General features: G+C 46.1%; 1 protein-coding gene and 1 long non-coding RNA gene across 2 annotated transcripts; one reads left to right on the top strand and one right to left on the bottom strand.

The window, feature by feature from the left end:
• Positions 1-67: 67 nt before the first annotated feature.
• NOTO (notochord homeobox) lies at positions 68-6,344 on the bottom strand. The gene is made up of 3 exons (XM_077842909.1): positions 5,984-6,344; positions 4,585-4,799; positions 68-2,131 (listed from the first exon to the last, which is right to left on the bottom strand). Exons 1-3 carry the CDS (start codon positions 6,342-6,344, stop codon positions 1,973-1,975), a joined length of 735 nt encoding a protein of 244 aa, XP_077699035.1. The 3' UTR covers positions 68-1,972.
• A 3,350-nt stretch (positions 6,345-9,694) lies between these two features.
• LOC144280644 (uncharacterized) lies at positions 9,695-12,920 on the top strand. Its single transcript, XR_013349076.1, has 2 exons — positions 9,695-12,109; positions 12,369-12,920. It is a non-coding gene; the product is annotated as an uncharacterized LOC144280644 (long non-coding RNA).
• The last annotated feature ends 2,004 nt before the right edge of the window (positions 12,921-14,924 follow it).

Genomic DNA, 14,924 nt, shown 5'->3' with positions numbered 1-14,924 from the left:
CCGCCCCCGGCGTGTGTGTCTCGGCAGGCGTGAGGGTTTGCGCTCTAGGGAGTCCGAATTTGGATCCCTTTAATCCATGTTTAGGTCGATTGGCTGGATGTAGCTGGGTCTGCCTTTGTGTTGTACATCTGTGCGCTTTTGCGTCTGTGTCTCCGTACGTACCTGTGTGTGTATAGTTTTGATGGATCTGTGTACAGTTCGTGTTTTTGTGCCTGTTGTCTCTCCACCCAGTGGCCTGAGTCCAGCGCTCTTCCGACCCAGCCGAGGGGTGGGACAGCAGCCGGCCGATTTCTACCGTCTCGGATCTACTTAAAAGGAAGGACTAGCTTACTTAGTAGGATAGTAGGATGCACCTATCCATCCTACTCAGTCGGGTGCAAGAATTCCCTTTTCCTTAGGCCTTCTACGGCAGATCAAGCTGGAATTGTGCTTCTCTCAGCCCCTAAAGGGGTTTAGGGACCTTGCAGCCTAGGGGTGGTGGAAGAGGGTACATGGTAGACCTCAGGTCTGAGGACCCCTGAAATTGTATGCAGAAGTAGTGTCATATGCACATTGTCCTGGAAACCGAAGAGGGGCCTGTTTTCTCATTCAGGACCCCAAGAAGCTGAAACCACTGACTTAAAGCATCTATTCCCACAGCCAAGCCTGATCACCATGCCTTTTTGTCCTCCAATTGATTCTGCACTCCTTGAAAAAGGACGTGTGTCTGTTCTGTTATGGTCTCATGGTGACACTGGGGGATTGGGTAGAGCCCAGTAACTGCTGAACAGGTTAACTGTTGATTTTTTTTTTTTATTTTTAAAAAGTTAAGCCAATTGAAGAGGCAGGTGCTAGAAGAGGTAGATGCAGCTGGATCCCTTTGATTGAGGGAGTTGACTTTGGGTCCAGCATTAGGAAGGATTTCCCTTAAGACTGGGAGAGAGAAGGGTTCTTGGGGCTAGACGCTGGCCTCTCTGAAGCCTGTGACCTAGTGTCTAGGAGAGGCTGGTCTACCACTACCTTGGAAGCATGTGGTTTTCCAGGGCAACCTCTGCTCCCTGCCTTTCCTCTTTCCTTCAGAACACTGCCGACAGCAGTGGGGACCATGCCTTCTCTCACCACGAGGTGGCAGGGCAGGCCTCTTTTCACCAGCTCACCTCACTATGGAGAAACCATCCTAGGTTCTAAATCAATACCCTTAACAGAGGCCTGTCCAGGAATGAAGAAAGCTAGAAAAATCAGGTCTGGAATTGCTGGTGACTGGCCTCACATGGGTAGACTATCAGCAGGTTTCTTATAGAAAAACTTAGCAGCTTCCTGGGAAGGAAAGCAGATCATGAGTTAAGATCTTGAAGGGGGAGAAGTTATAACTGTCTCCTGGAAATAAGCAGAGTGACAAAATGCCTGCCTTGGCAAAGGTAGAGCCAAATTTCTCTATTTTATGTAATGGTGGAGAGGAATGAGGGTGGATAACTATAGGGGAAAAGATCGTGGCCAGGGTAGCATGCCTGCTTCTACTCAGGCAGCTGGGGCTGAGCTACTGAAAGTGGTAATAGTTCAGACAAAATAAGAAAACTTTGGGAAACTCCATGAAGGCAAGTAGGCAAAACAGTTTACCTTTCCCTCTTTGCTTCCAACTCCACCACCTTCAGAGGGCAAGAGGCTTCTAGGCCCAGACACTGATTCAGGGAGGCCCCTTCTCAGCCAGGCCAGGTCAGTAACAGATGAAATACCTGGAGAGGCCAGTTCTGGTGTAAGCACCACACCAGAACACAGATTTCCCCAGGTGAAGGAAATCTAGAAACCTTAACAGTTACTGAACACTTAGCACCCAGTCTGGTACACTGTAACAGCTTTACAGACATCCTGTCAGCTCTGGGAGGACTAAGTTGTTCATGCACCCATTACACAGGTGAAGAAAAAGGCCTCAATAGTTCCAGTTAGTTCCCCCAAGAAGAACTAGCCCAGATGGCCTCGGGCTCTGTTCCAGTCCTCAGCTGTCCACTCCTGACTCAGTGTCTTCTCTCTGTATGCTGTTATCAGAGCTGCTGGAGGGCTCATCCTGGGGGGCAGCCACGGCAGATACAGCTGGCAGCTTCAGCCTTTGCTGCTTCTGATACTTGACCCTGCGGTTTTGGAACCAGATTCTCACCTACAATCAGAGGCAATGGTCAGAGGCTGGAATATGACCAGCAGCTCCCCTGGTCCCCGCCCGACACACAGTGACAACTGCTCTTTGGGCCCACATTCGCTCTTTTATATATGTATGTATTCTTGAGAGACACAAAGAGAGGCAGAGATATAGGCAGAGGGAGAAGCAGGCTCCCTGCGGGGAGTCTGATACAGGACTCGATCCCAGGACCCCGGGATCACACCCTGAGCTGAAGGCAGATGCTCAACCACTGAGCTCCCCAGGCATCCCTGCTCTTTCTTCTAACAAAGCATCTCCTCCCAAACACCTTTCCCTATAATTTCAGACACCACTTGTTCATCCAACAAATATTTATTGAGCTCCTTTATGTACTAGGTACCATCCTAGGTGATGGTGATACATGGTGGAGCAATAGAGCTATGGTCCCTGACCTCATAGAACTCACAGTCCAGAGAAAGGAAAATAACAAACATGGAAACAAAGAAATACATAAACACAAATGGGGGGTTTGAGCCTCCCTGAGGAACCAGCACTTAAGCTGAGGTTGAAGGATAAGAGGCTGGTTTAATGGGGACAGAGAAAAGCAGGCTGGAACAGGGGACGACATGTAGGAAAGTGTGGTGTGCTTGAGGACCAGAAAGGAGGAGAGCATGGCTGAAGTATCTGAGACGGAGATGGGGAAGTGAAGGAAGGGAAAATGAGAGGAGTCAGCAGAGGCCAGATCACCTAGGACCATGGAAGCTATGTGAAGAATATAAAAGGAGATGCAGAAAGATGGCTGAGAGGCTACTGCAATGATCCAGAAAGAAGCTGGGATTGGGATGAACTAGGGGCAATGGAGAAAACTGAAGTGATCCTGTATTTTGAAGGTATAGGTGACAAGGCTTGCTGATGGACTGGAGGTGGGAGAGAAGGAGGAATCTAGGATGACTTGGTATTTTGAGCAATTGGATGGATGGTGGAGCCATGAGTTAGGGAGAGGAACAGATCTGGAGAGGGAAAAGGTCAAGAATTGAGGTTTAGGTTTGTTAAGTTTGAAATGCCTACCCAGAAGACATCCAAGTGGAGACCTCAAGAAGGTAGGTAGATGTACAAGTGAGAAAAAAAGGAGTGGGGACGCCTGGGATGCTCAGTGGTTGAGCATCTGCCTTTGGCTCAGGCCATGATTATGGCCTGATGGGGATCAAATCCCGCATCGGGCTCCTTGGAGGGAGCCTGCTTCTGCCTGTGTCCCTGTCTCTCTCTATATGTCTCTCATGAATGAATAAATAAAATCTTAAACAAAAAAAAAGAAAAAGAGGGATCCCTGGGTGGCGTAGCGGTTTGGCGCCTGCCTTTGGCCCAGGGCGCGATCCTGGAGACCCAGAATCGAATCCCACATCAGGCTCCCGGTGCATGGAGCCTGCTTCTCCCTCTGCCTGTGTCTCTGCCTCTCTCTCTCTCTCTCTCTGTGACTATCATAAATAAATAAAAAATTAAAAAAAAAAGAAAAAGAAAAAGAAAAAAGGAGTGGGTGGAATATAAATCTGGGAGTTGTTGGCTTATAGATGGTATTTAAAACCGTGGGGATAAGGATGCCTGGGTGGCTCAGCAGTTGAGCGGCTGCCTTCGGCTCAGGGCATGATCCTGGGGTCCTGGGATCGAGTCTCCCATTGGGCTCCCCACCAGGATCCTGCTTCTCCCTCTGCCTGTGTCTCTGCCTCTCTGTGTCTCTCATGAATAAATAAATAAAATCTAAAAACAAACAAACAAACAAAAAAACTGTGGGAATAAATGAGATCAGCTGGGGAGACAAATTTGAGGTCACAAAGAGAAGAGTACCCCTACAGAGATGACAGAGAAGTGGCCAGAGAGCTGGTAAACCAAGAATGTGGTATCCAGAAGCCAAGGGAAGTGTGTGTCAATAGAGAAGGTGCAGTCAACTGAATAAGAGGAGGACAGCATCTGCTGAGTTTGGCAACCTGGAGGTCATTAAGGGACCCCGAGGAGAAGTTCCGATGGAACAGTGGGGAAAGAATTCATATTGGAATGAGTTAAGCAGATGGGAAATGAGGACACAGAGTGACTATAACAAGTTCTTGGGAAGTCTGCCTATGAAAAGAGCAGAAAAATGGTGTAGTGGCTAGAGGAGAATATGGAGATCAAGGGAATGTTTATTACTATTTTTAATATTTTGTCCTTGAACATACTTAATTTCACTGTCAGCTTCTTTTTTTTAACATGGAAACATAAAGTTCTAGATTAATATCTAGATTGTGTGTCATTCCCATAATGTGGTTTCAAATGGGACTATTGTGCTCATTCATGTAGGGAGTGTGCCAAAGATTGTGGCCTGCCTCCCCCAGTGGCCTGGCCCAGAGGCAGAGGGTCCATGTCTCCCCCCAACCTCACCCAGGGCCTTCTGGTCTGCCTCCATGTACAGCCACGGTCCTGCAGCAGTCCCCTGCTCTCACCTGATTCTCTGTAAGGTTGAGCCGGGCTGCTAGCTGAGCTCTCTTCTTCCCCACAAGATTGTGCTGCTTTGTAAAGACGTTCTCCAACTCTTCCAGCTGCTTCAAGTTAAAAATAGTCCGAACCCTCTTTTGGGGTCTCTCAGTGTCCTGAAGTTCCTCTGCTGCAGCCCAGTCTGGGGTACCCCAGAAGCCTGAGCAGTGAGCCAGCTCTAAGCCTAAAGAGCATATGTACACACACACAGACACAAACAATATGCATAAAATACCTCTGGAAGGATAAAGAGATTGGTATCCTTGGCTGCTTGTGGGGTGGGGTTAACCAGGTGACTGGGGAACAGGAATGTTAAGGGAAATTCTCTATCTAACTTAAACATTTTGAAGTTTGAGCTGTATGAATGTAATAACTATGCAAAAACGAACTTGAAAATGAGATCACTGTAATATAAGATGGTAAACTGCAATTCAGAGCTCCGCAGTGTGAGGAGGTTAAGGAAAAGTGGCTTGGAGCCATGCGCACGTCGCTCAGATGCAGTGGCATGAATTTGGATGGGGTAGAGAGCCTAGAATGAGGGTGGGGTGGAGAATGACCGGCTGAAAGGGGAAACGCAGAATGGAGAGAGCCCGGGGAGTAGGCACCAGGTAAAACTGTTACATGGATCTTGGTAACGGGTTGACACGGCTTGCACTGACTTTGCTCAGGGGTAGGTGGGAAAGCATGAATCAGATTGCCAAAAATGGCAAAGGCTCCTGTAGGTGGATGTTAACGCTAGAGAACGTTAGGGAAACAGTTCAATTCTCTTTGGGATGGATGGATGGATGGATGGAGATGCGTGGTTGGATGCATGGACGGATTTATTTATTCGGCTGGAAGTGCCTGCGCCGCACCGCCTGAGGTCCCCCTCTAAGAGCGCCACAGGCCAGCAGGCTCCGGGCAGTGAGCGGCGGCGGGGGCGGCACTGGGGTCCGGGAATCTGTCCGCTCCTCCCAGCTCCTCGCCGCACCTCACCACCGCAGCAGCAGCCGCTTCGCCCAGATAAAACGCGGCCGTCCGTTCCGGGGAAGAGAGCCGCTTTGCGGATGAGCGTGCGCTACCGAGCGTGAATTATCCGAGGGCGTGGAGGGAGCGAGAGACCGTCGACCCCTTCGAAGGGCCGCTCTGCAGCCCCAGGGCTGGCCGCGGCCGCGCCTCCCTCCTCAGCAGCGCGCGTGGGGGGCAGCTCGCGCGGCGGTCCCTGGTCTCCGCCAGTCCCTCCCGCGGGCCTCGGGCTGCACCGCACGGCCAAGGGGCACGGGCCCCGCCCCGCTCCGACCGCGCGTGGCTCTCGAGCTCAGGGCCTTCTCCCCTGCCGTGTGCCCACCGTCGCGGCTGCCACGCGCCCGCCGCCCCGCCACCTCGTACCTGTGACGCCGAGGCCCCGAAGGCCGCAGCAGGGAGCCAGGCGGAGCCCGGGCCGGGGCGGCTGGGGGCGAGGCTGGAGGAGACCCGCGCTCAGGTAGGCGGGCAGCCACGTCGCGGGAAGCCCGGAGGGCGCGGGGCCGGGCCGCGGGGCGGCGGGCGCGCGGCGGGCGGGCCTGGCCAGGATGGCCTCGACGGAGAAGGACGAGTCCAGGCGCCCGGGAGCCCGCGGCGTGCCTGGGCCTGGGGGGCGGCGCGGGAGCGCGGGCGGCCGGGGCGCGCGGGAGCCGCCTGAGCGCGGGGGCTGGTCCCGAGCGCCGGGGGGAGCGGGCGGCCGGCGGGCTCGCGGCGCGGGGCTGGGCATTGGGCGGCCGTGCGGGGAGCGGAGCGGAGCGCGGGAGGCGAGGGCAGCACCCGGCCACTGGGAGGGAGACCCCGCCGAGGGCTAGGAGCTTACATGGGGCGGGGCGGGGCGGGGCGGGGCGGGGGGGGCGGCCCCTTCTTCAGCCGCCCAGGCGGGGCCTCGGCGCGCTGCGGGGCGCAGACCCCCCAAAGCCCGCGCACGCCTCCCGGGCTAGTTGGGCGCTGCCTCCCTTCCTCCGCCTTTGAATATGCGCACCCCGGCGCGGTGGGAAAGGGCCCTGGGCTCGCTGGGGCGCGCGGGTGAGCCGCCGCCTGGCCACCGGGCGCCTTCGGGCCTGGGCTTATCCTTGCGCCGTCTTCCAAGCAGAAGCCCCAGCCAGATTCGCCTGCGACTAAGCAGACTTAAAAAAAAAAAAAAAAAAAAAAAAAATATATATATATATATATATATATATATGTTTTTTTTAAATATCTTTTTTAAAATTTTTATTTATTTATGATAGTCACAGAGAGAGAGAGAGGCAGAGACACAGGCAGAGGGAGAAGCAGGCTCCATGCAGGGAGCCGGACGTGGGACTCAATCCCGGGTCTCCAGGATCGCGCCCTGGGCCAAAGGCAGGCGCCAAACCGCTGCGCCACCCAGGGATCCCTATTTTAAATATCTTGATAAATACGGTGAAAACTAAATTTCCCATCCGGCACCCCAGAACACGGGGTGTGGGGAGCCCCCTGGCACCAGGACCCTGGTTCCGCACCAGGACCCTGCGTGGAACTGCCAGAGATGATTCCAACTTGGAGGTGCTGCTTCTGGGCCCCCCATTTGTATAGTGGGCATGTGTGTCAAGTTTTCTAATTTTATTTTTTTGCGTAACAAAGCCAAACTCCATTCCCGAACACCTTTCCACTGTGGCTCTGAGGAAGCCTCAACACAGTGCCCTCTCCTGCCCAAGACCAGAGGTCCCAGTACCCCGCTGGGTCAGGGTAGAGGCAGAGCAGGGAGGGGGGCTTCCTCGTGTTTTCTTTCAAACGAAAAACATAACCTTATTTTTCTTCACAAAAGCAAAAAAAAAAAAAAAAAAAAAAAAGAAAGAAAGAAACAAAAATATCAATCTTTGAACTATAAAAAACAAAAACAAAAAAACCCCCAGACCCTGGCCTGTCCTGCCTGGAGACCCTGCCACGGTTACCAATTTTTTTTTTTGGATCATTCCAGGAACTTTTTGCACCCACATTACCTGAACCCCACTGGGAAAAAAAAAATCTTTCCTCTATCCCAAAAGGTGTTAGGAGAGAAAAGCTGTAACGGTTCCAGCTTAAGAAATACTCTTTATTACCAATGCATAGGAGTTGTGTATGAAACTCCTTGAGTTATGTAGGTTTAGGGCCGACATTTGTATTCCTGTTTTACAGGTGAATAATCACTACTTACTAGCTTGGGCAAATTACAAGTTACGGTTTGTATTTTCTTACCTGTAAAATGGGTGATAATAGTAGCCACCTGGTGGAGTTGTTGTGCAGATGACAGGAGTTAATCCATGTAAAGCATTTGAAATTGGCCAGGTACATGGTGAGCATTGTGCTTTGCTTGTGACACTCAGAGGGATTCTTGTTGCATCCTGCCTCCTCAGATTGATGGCTGACATTGAAACTACTCAATCAGGCTGAAGGCAGTTCCATGCCATTGTCAATAGGCATCAGCTATTTGGGACACAAACACGTCCCTGTCTGCTCTGCCTGGGACGCCTTAGTCCTTAGAGGAACCTTGCTGAGGCAAGCAGCTGCCTGCCTCACCCTCTTTCCCACTTTAGCAAATACTGGCTCCACCTTCTGGACAGCACCCCCAGGCAGCCTGGAACCTAAGATTCTGGGTGAAATCATCAGTGGGTGGCCCAGCTAGTCCCAGGTCTAGGCTTACTGTGGTCTGGCCAGGGGTGCTGGGTCATAGATGAGGGGACTCCAGTGACAACTCTGAGAAGGGGGTGTGGATGGAATGCAAACTCAGAAGAGGAGCTCTCACTGACCTGAAGTCAGACCCACTGGGGGATCAAATGAAAGTTCTAGAGCACCCCCACATTAACTCCTAAATCCAACACACACCATTTCTCAACATATTTTTTTAAAGATTTTATCCACTTATTTGAAAGACAGTGTGTATGTGTGTGTGTGTGTGTGTGTGTGTGTGAGAGAGAGAGAGAGAGAGAGAACATGAGGACGAGGAGGAGCAGAGGGAGAGGGAGAAGCAGACTCCCTGAGGAGCAGGGAGCCCCACTCCAGGCTGGATCCCACCACCCCAAAACCATGACTTCAGCTGAAGGCAGACACCTAACTGACTGAGCCACCAGGTGCCCCAACATATCTCTCTCTCTTTTTTTTTTTTAACATATCTCTTTTTAAGGAGATTTTCCTTTGTGTGCCACCCCCAGGACAGTCCCCGCCCAGATGGCAGTGCCAAGGTGCCAACAGCATGCTTGTGAATAGGGATGCAGGCATCCACCTCTTCAGACCCACAAAGACAATAACAGCTCATGCTGTTGGGGGCTAGTGGAGCACAATGATAGAAAACGTAGATTTTAGAGTTGGAAAAAACCTATCTTTAAATTTCAGCTTTGTCACTGAACATTTCTGTGACTTCAGATAAGTGGATTATTCACTCCAAGCCTCCAATTTCTTGTAAAATGAGAATGATCTCTTGGGTGAGAAAATAATACTCACCTGATGGGATTGTTACAAGAATGAAATAAAAGGATGTTTTTCGCTAAATGGTAACTATTACGGGGAGGAGAGAGGAGATTTATATTGGTAGATGAGGTGGGCTAAGCTTCTTAAAAGGATTTAGTGAGAGGGTGGGGACAGATTTATAAGGCCAAGATAAAGTATCTGGTCTGTGTCACTTTATGCTCTGAGACTCTCAATGGGCTAATCTTGCAGCAGCATGCACTCTGGAATTAGGGGGCATTGACAAAGAACAAGGTAAAACTTGTAAGATGGAAGGCTTAACATTTTTAGTCTGGGGTGCCTGGGTGGCTCAGTCTGTTAAATGTGAGCCTTTGCCTCAGGTCATGATCCTGGAGTCCCTGGATTGAGTCCCATGTTCCAGTTCCCTGTTCAGTGGGAATTGCCCTTCCTCCTCTTATGCTCATGGGCACACACTCTCAAAAAATGATTGTATTTATTTGAGAGAGAGAGAATGAGCACTGGGGAAGGGCAGAGGAGAGAGAGTGAGAGAGAGAAGCAGACTCTGTGCTGAGCAGGAAGCCTGATGCAGGGCTTCCTCCTGGAATCTAGAGACTGTGACTTACCTGAAGGCCGACCTTCAACCTACTGAGCCACCCAGGCTCCCGAATAAAAAAAAAAAAAACATTTTAAATCTATCTGTGCTGATTTTTGGATAAAGAATATAGTCACTGTGTCTCTAGCTCTGGATTTTTAGTACACAATTCACTCTATTTCAGTATATGGTTATCTGTTTTTTATTAATTCACTTATTCTTCCTAAGACTATAAATTCCCAGACAGACATTAATATTCCCAGTTTAAACATAAGTAAATAGAGCAAGAGAGGTTAATAGATTATCTAAGTTCAAATCCTCCAGCTTTGTGAGTTTAGTAACATGTGATTTTAATGTGCATTTATTTCCCTGAATACTGTTTATGTTCAGCATCTTTTCATTAGCTTGTCAACCACTTGTATATCCTCTTTTGTGTGAGGTGCCTGTTCAAGTAGTTTGCTTATTTTTGTGTTGGGTAACTATCTTTTCTTCATTAATTTGTAAGATGTTTACATATAGATAGATATTTTGGAATCAAGTTCTTTGTTGCAATATACAGAGAAGCAAATACTTCTCCCATCCTATGGTCTGCCTTTTCATTCTTTTATTTATTTTTAATTTTTTTCATTCTTTTATGGTAGGGTTTTTTAATGAACAAAAATTACTAATTTTAATAGTTTAATGATCTATTTTTGTGTCATTTAAAAGACACCTTTGCCTGCCCCAGTCATGAAGTATCTCCTGTTATTTTTTTATTCTTTGCTATTTTAGCTTTTACATTTAGGTCTGGAATTTATTTTTGTGTAGGTGTTAGGGAAAAGATTTTTAAAGGATGAGTCAAAATCTGAAGCTATAAAGGAAAACATTGATTTAAAAAACACAAAAATTAAAAAATAATTGTAACAATGGTTTGTAACAATGGTTTGTACTTTTTGTTTTCTATATAATTTAAGAGATAAATACATTTAAGGAAAAAAAAGCAATGATTTTATGTAAAAGCTAGTATTTTTGTGATTTTGGTTTGTAACTCCAAATCTTGTTTTCTACATAATTTAAGAAACTAATGCATTTAAAATATTTATGTTTTGGGGCACACAATGTATAAAGATGTAATTTTTGACATCAACAACTAAAAGAGATGGAGACAAAATTGTAAAGGAGCAGAATTTTTGTTATATTATTGAAGTTAAGCTGCTATATATTCAAATTAGAGTGTTTTAACTTTAGGATGTTAAATGTAATCCTCATGGTAACCATAAAGAAAATAGTTACAGAATATACATAAGGGGAAATGAGAAATGAATTTAAACATTTCACTAACGAAAAAACCCCAAACACAAAATAAGACAGTAGTGATGGAAATGAGGGACAAAAGAGCTATAAGGCATGTAGAAAACAACACAATGAAATAAATCCTTCCTTCTTGGTAATTACTTTAAATGTAAATGGATTAAGCTCTTCAATCAAAAGAGAGAGATTATATGCCATCCAATGAGAAAGAATGTCTTTGTTTCTTCTCAAGGGTAGTCAGACATACTTCACTGTATATGGTCTACTGGACAAAAGCAATCTTTTTTTTTTTTTTTTTTCAGGAAGGTGGGTACTACATAGGGAGGAGAGCTCCACATGAGCATTTTTTTAAAAAAAGATTTTATTTATTTATTCATGAGAGACACAGAGAGGGAGAGAGAGAGGCAGAGACATAGGCAGAGGAAGAAGCAGGCTCCATGCAGGAAGCCTGATGTGGGATTTGATCCAGAATCCCAGGATCATGCCCTGAGCCAAAGGCAGATGCTCAACTACTGAGCCACCCAGGCATCCCAACATGAGCATTTCTTCTTAAAAATTCCCTTACTTCTTGTTTGAGATTCACAAATTCTCTTTGATATAATAATCTATTAATGTGCTGTACTTCATTTATGAACATAATACTAATTATCAAATATTAATTTTGAAATTAGTCTAGTTATGTCCTCCAAAGAGAATAGAAATGGCTTAGAGAGAAATAATTATGTAGAAGTGGTTTAATAAATGGTTTAATATCAAACTTGATTCAGTCATACTCTAGGCCATGGATGTGACGTTCGAAAGATGGGGATGAATGAAACGTGGCCCGTCAATTCATTCACAGTGATCAAGACTTGACTTTGGTTTAGTTGAAGTCATATGAATATGTCCATCCATATGTATACCCTGGATGGCTCAATGGGTCAAGCGACCAACTCTTGGTTTTGGCTCAATTTGTGACCTCATGGTTGTGAGATCAAGCCCAGCATCAGGCTACACACCCGGTGAAGATTCTGCTTGAGATTATCTCCCTCTCCCTCTGCCCTTCCCCACCACAAGAGTGCTCTCTCTCTTTTTCTCAAATGAATAAATAAATCTTAAAAAAAATAAAATGACTTAAATGTAAGCTTTGAAACGGTGCAACCTTGGAAAAGGCAGCACATTAAGCAACAGCCAGGACACCTGGGTTTCAGTACCAGCTCTGCCAATAGGTTGTGACTTTGTTTTTTTTGTTTGTTTGTTTGTTTTTGTTTGTTTTTGTTTTTTTTTTGTTTTTTTTTTGTAAATTTTTATTTATTTATGATAGTCACACAGAGAGAGAGAGAGAGAGAGAGAGGCAGAGACACAGGCAGAGGGAGAAGCAGGCTCCATGCACCGGGAGCCCGACGTGGGACTCGATCCCGGGTCTCCAGGATCGCGCCCTGGGCCAAAGGCAGGCGCCAAACCGCTGCGCCACCCAGGGATCCCTAGGTTGTGACTTTGGAAGAGATTGTAATAATTATTGAACAGTTGTTAGGCTTTGAGAAATTGAGCTGGGTATTTTATCATAATCTTAATAGCCACTTTGTAAATTAGATAATACATTTATCTCATACAGGAGAAGAAATTAAAACTCTGAGAAGTTAATAATAGCCAAGATATGCAGCTGATAAATGACAAAATTAGAGTTTGACACAAGCTTTTCTCTGCATTAAGCTATTTCCATCACTTAATCTTTTGAATCTTAGTTTTTGTAGATGTGAGATCTACATATTCTCTGTATCCTTTGTAAATTTGATGTTCTTTGATTTCAGTGTAAATATTTAAATGTAATGTTCTGTTCTATTATTATCATCCATTTCACTGAACTGCTGGCAAACCCATTTCTTAGTTTGTACTATTTGTCCTGAACATTTATTTCAGTCAGACTTACCAAATTATGAAATTCCTATTTGGGTTCTGTTAACATACCATATCCTCATTATTTAGTTTTACATTTGTTGTATTTGTAAAGAAAATAAAGTTAAATATTATAGAATTTGACTCCTGCAGTCGGAAGCTACAAGTACCATTTGCTGAAAGTAGAGGTGAAGGCAACTTCTCTCCTCTCCATCAGGAGATGGTTCTGATATTTGTTCTCCCAAAGGGTAGGGGAATAGAGAAGTAACTACACTCTTTTGCCAAACTCCTCTTCACTTTTGCTGTCACTTTGGCCTGGTGCCTAAAGATAAAAATATATGTAGGGGAAAAAAGGGCAGAGGTTTATAGATGGATAAAAACAAATGATCCAGGGATGCCTGGGTGGCTCAGTGGTTAAGCATCTGCCTTCAGCTCAGGGTGTGATCCTGGAGTTCCAGGATTGAGTCCCACATCGGGCTACCTGCGTGGAGCCTGCTTCTCCCTCTGCCTATGTCTCTGCCTCTCTCTTTCTGTGTCTCTCATGAATAAATAAATAAAATCTTTTCTTAAATGACCCAAATATATTATGTTTACAAGAAAATCACTGGAGGGACACCTGGGTGGCTCCGTGGTTGAGCATCTACCTTTGGCTCAGGGTGTGATCCCAGTCTGGGTATCAAGTCCCACATCGGGCTTCCTGTGAGGAGCCTGCTTCTCCCTCTGCCTATGTCTCTGCCTCTTTCTGTGTCTCTCATGAATAAATAAATAAAATCTTAAAACAAAACAAAATAAACAAACAAGAAAACCAAGAGAATCACTGGAGATCCAAAGACACAAACAGATCAGAAGTGAAACAATGGAAAAAGATATTCCATGCAAATAGTAATCAAGAGAGCAAGTGTGGATATACTAATATCAGGCAAAACAGATTTTAAATAAAAAAAGAGGGGGATCCCGGGGTGGCTCAGTGGTTTGGCGCCTGCCTTTGGCCCAGGGCGTGATCCTGGATACCCAGGATCGAGTCCCACATCAGGCTTCTGGTGTAGGGCCTGCTTCTCCCTCTGCCTGTGTCTCTGCTTGCCTCTCCCTCACGCTCTCTCTCTCTCTCTCTTTCATGAATGAATAAATAAATAAATAAAATCTTTTTAAAAAGGTTATAAGAGATAAGAACATTATATAATGATACAAATTTCAATATAGCAAGAATTTTAGTGCAAATAGTTATGTACCTAATGACAGACCATCAAAATATATGAAGCAAAAATTGATAAGAATTGAAGGGAGGAATACACAGGTTTACAATAAAAAATGGAAACTTCAGTACCCCACTCACAATAATGGATAGAACAACCAGACAGAAGATAAGTAGGAAAATAGAGAACGTAACACAATAAAACTACTAGATCTAACAGACATATACAGAATGTTCTACCCAACAATAGAATACATATTGTTTTTCTCATGCATATGGGACATTTTCTAGGGTAGACAGTATGTTAGACTACAAATTAAGTCTCAATAGATTTTGAGACTTAAAATATAGAGCCCGGGGGATCCCTGGGTGGCGCAGCGGTTTAGCGCCTGCCTTTGGCCCAGGGCGCAATCCTGGAGACCCGGGATCAAATCCCACATCGGGCTCCCGATGCATGGAGCCTGCTTCTCCCTCTGCCTATGTCTCTGCCTCTCTCTCTCTCTCTCTCTCTCTGTGACTATCATAAATAAATAAAAATTAAAAAAAAAAAGATAGAGCCCATCAAATCCTCTCCTCCAACCACAATGGGATGAAATTAGAAATCAATAACAAAAGGGAAACTGGAAAATTCACAAAATTGTGGATACTGAATAACACACTTTTAAACAAACAACCAGATCAAAAAAAATCACAAGGGATATAAGAACATACTTAGAGATGAACAAAAATGAAACACGACATACCAAACCTCATGCGACTCAGTGAAAGTGCTACTAAGGGGGAAATTTATAGTTATAAATACTTACATTCAAAAACAAGATGTCAGGACTCCTGGGTGGCTCAGCAGTTGAACATCTGCCTTCGGCCCAGGGCATGATCCTGGAGTCCTGGGATCGAGTCCCACATTGTGCTCCCTGCATGGAACCTGCTTCTCCCTCTGCCTATGTCTCTCCCTC

The sequence above is a fragment of the Canis aureus genome, chromosome 12 (assembly GCF_053574225.1).
Source record: "Canis aureus isolate CA01 chromosome 12, VMU_Caureus_v.1.0, whole genome shotgun sequence".
Classification (NCBI taxonomy): domain Eukaryota; kingdom Metazoa; phylum Chordata; class Mammalia; order Carnivora; family Canidae; genus Canis; species Canis aureus.
The sequence above is the reverse complement of the archived record's forward strand: the minus strand, read 5'-3'. Positions and strand labels throughout refer to the sequence as shown.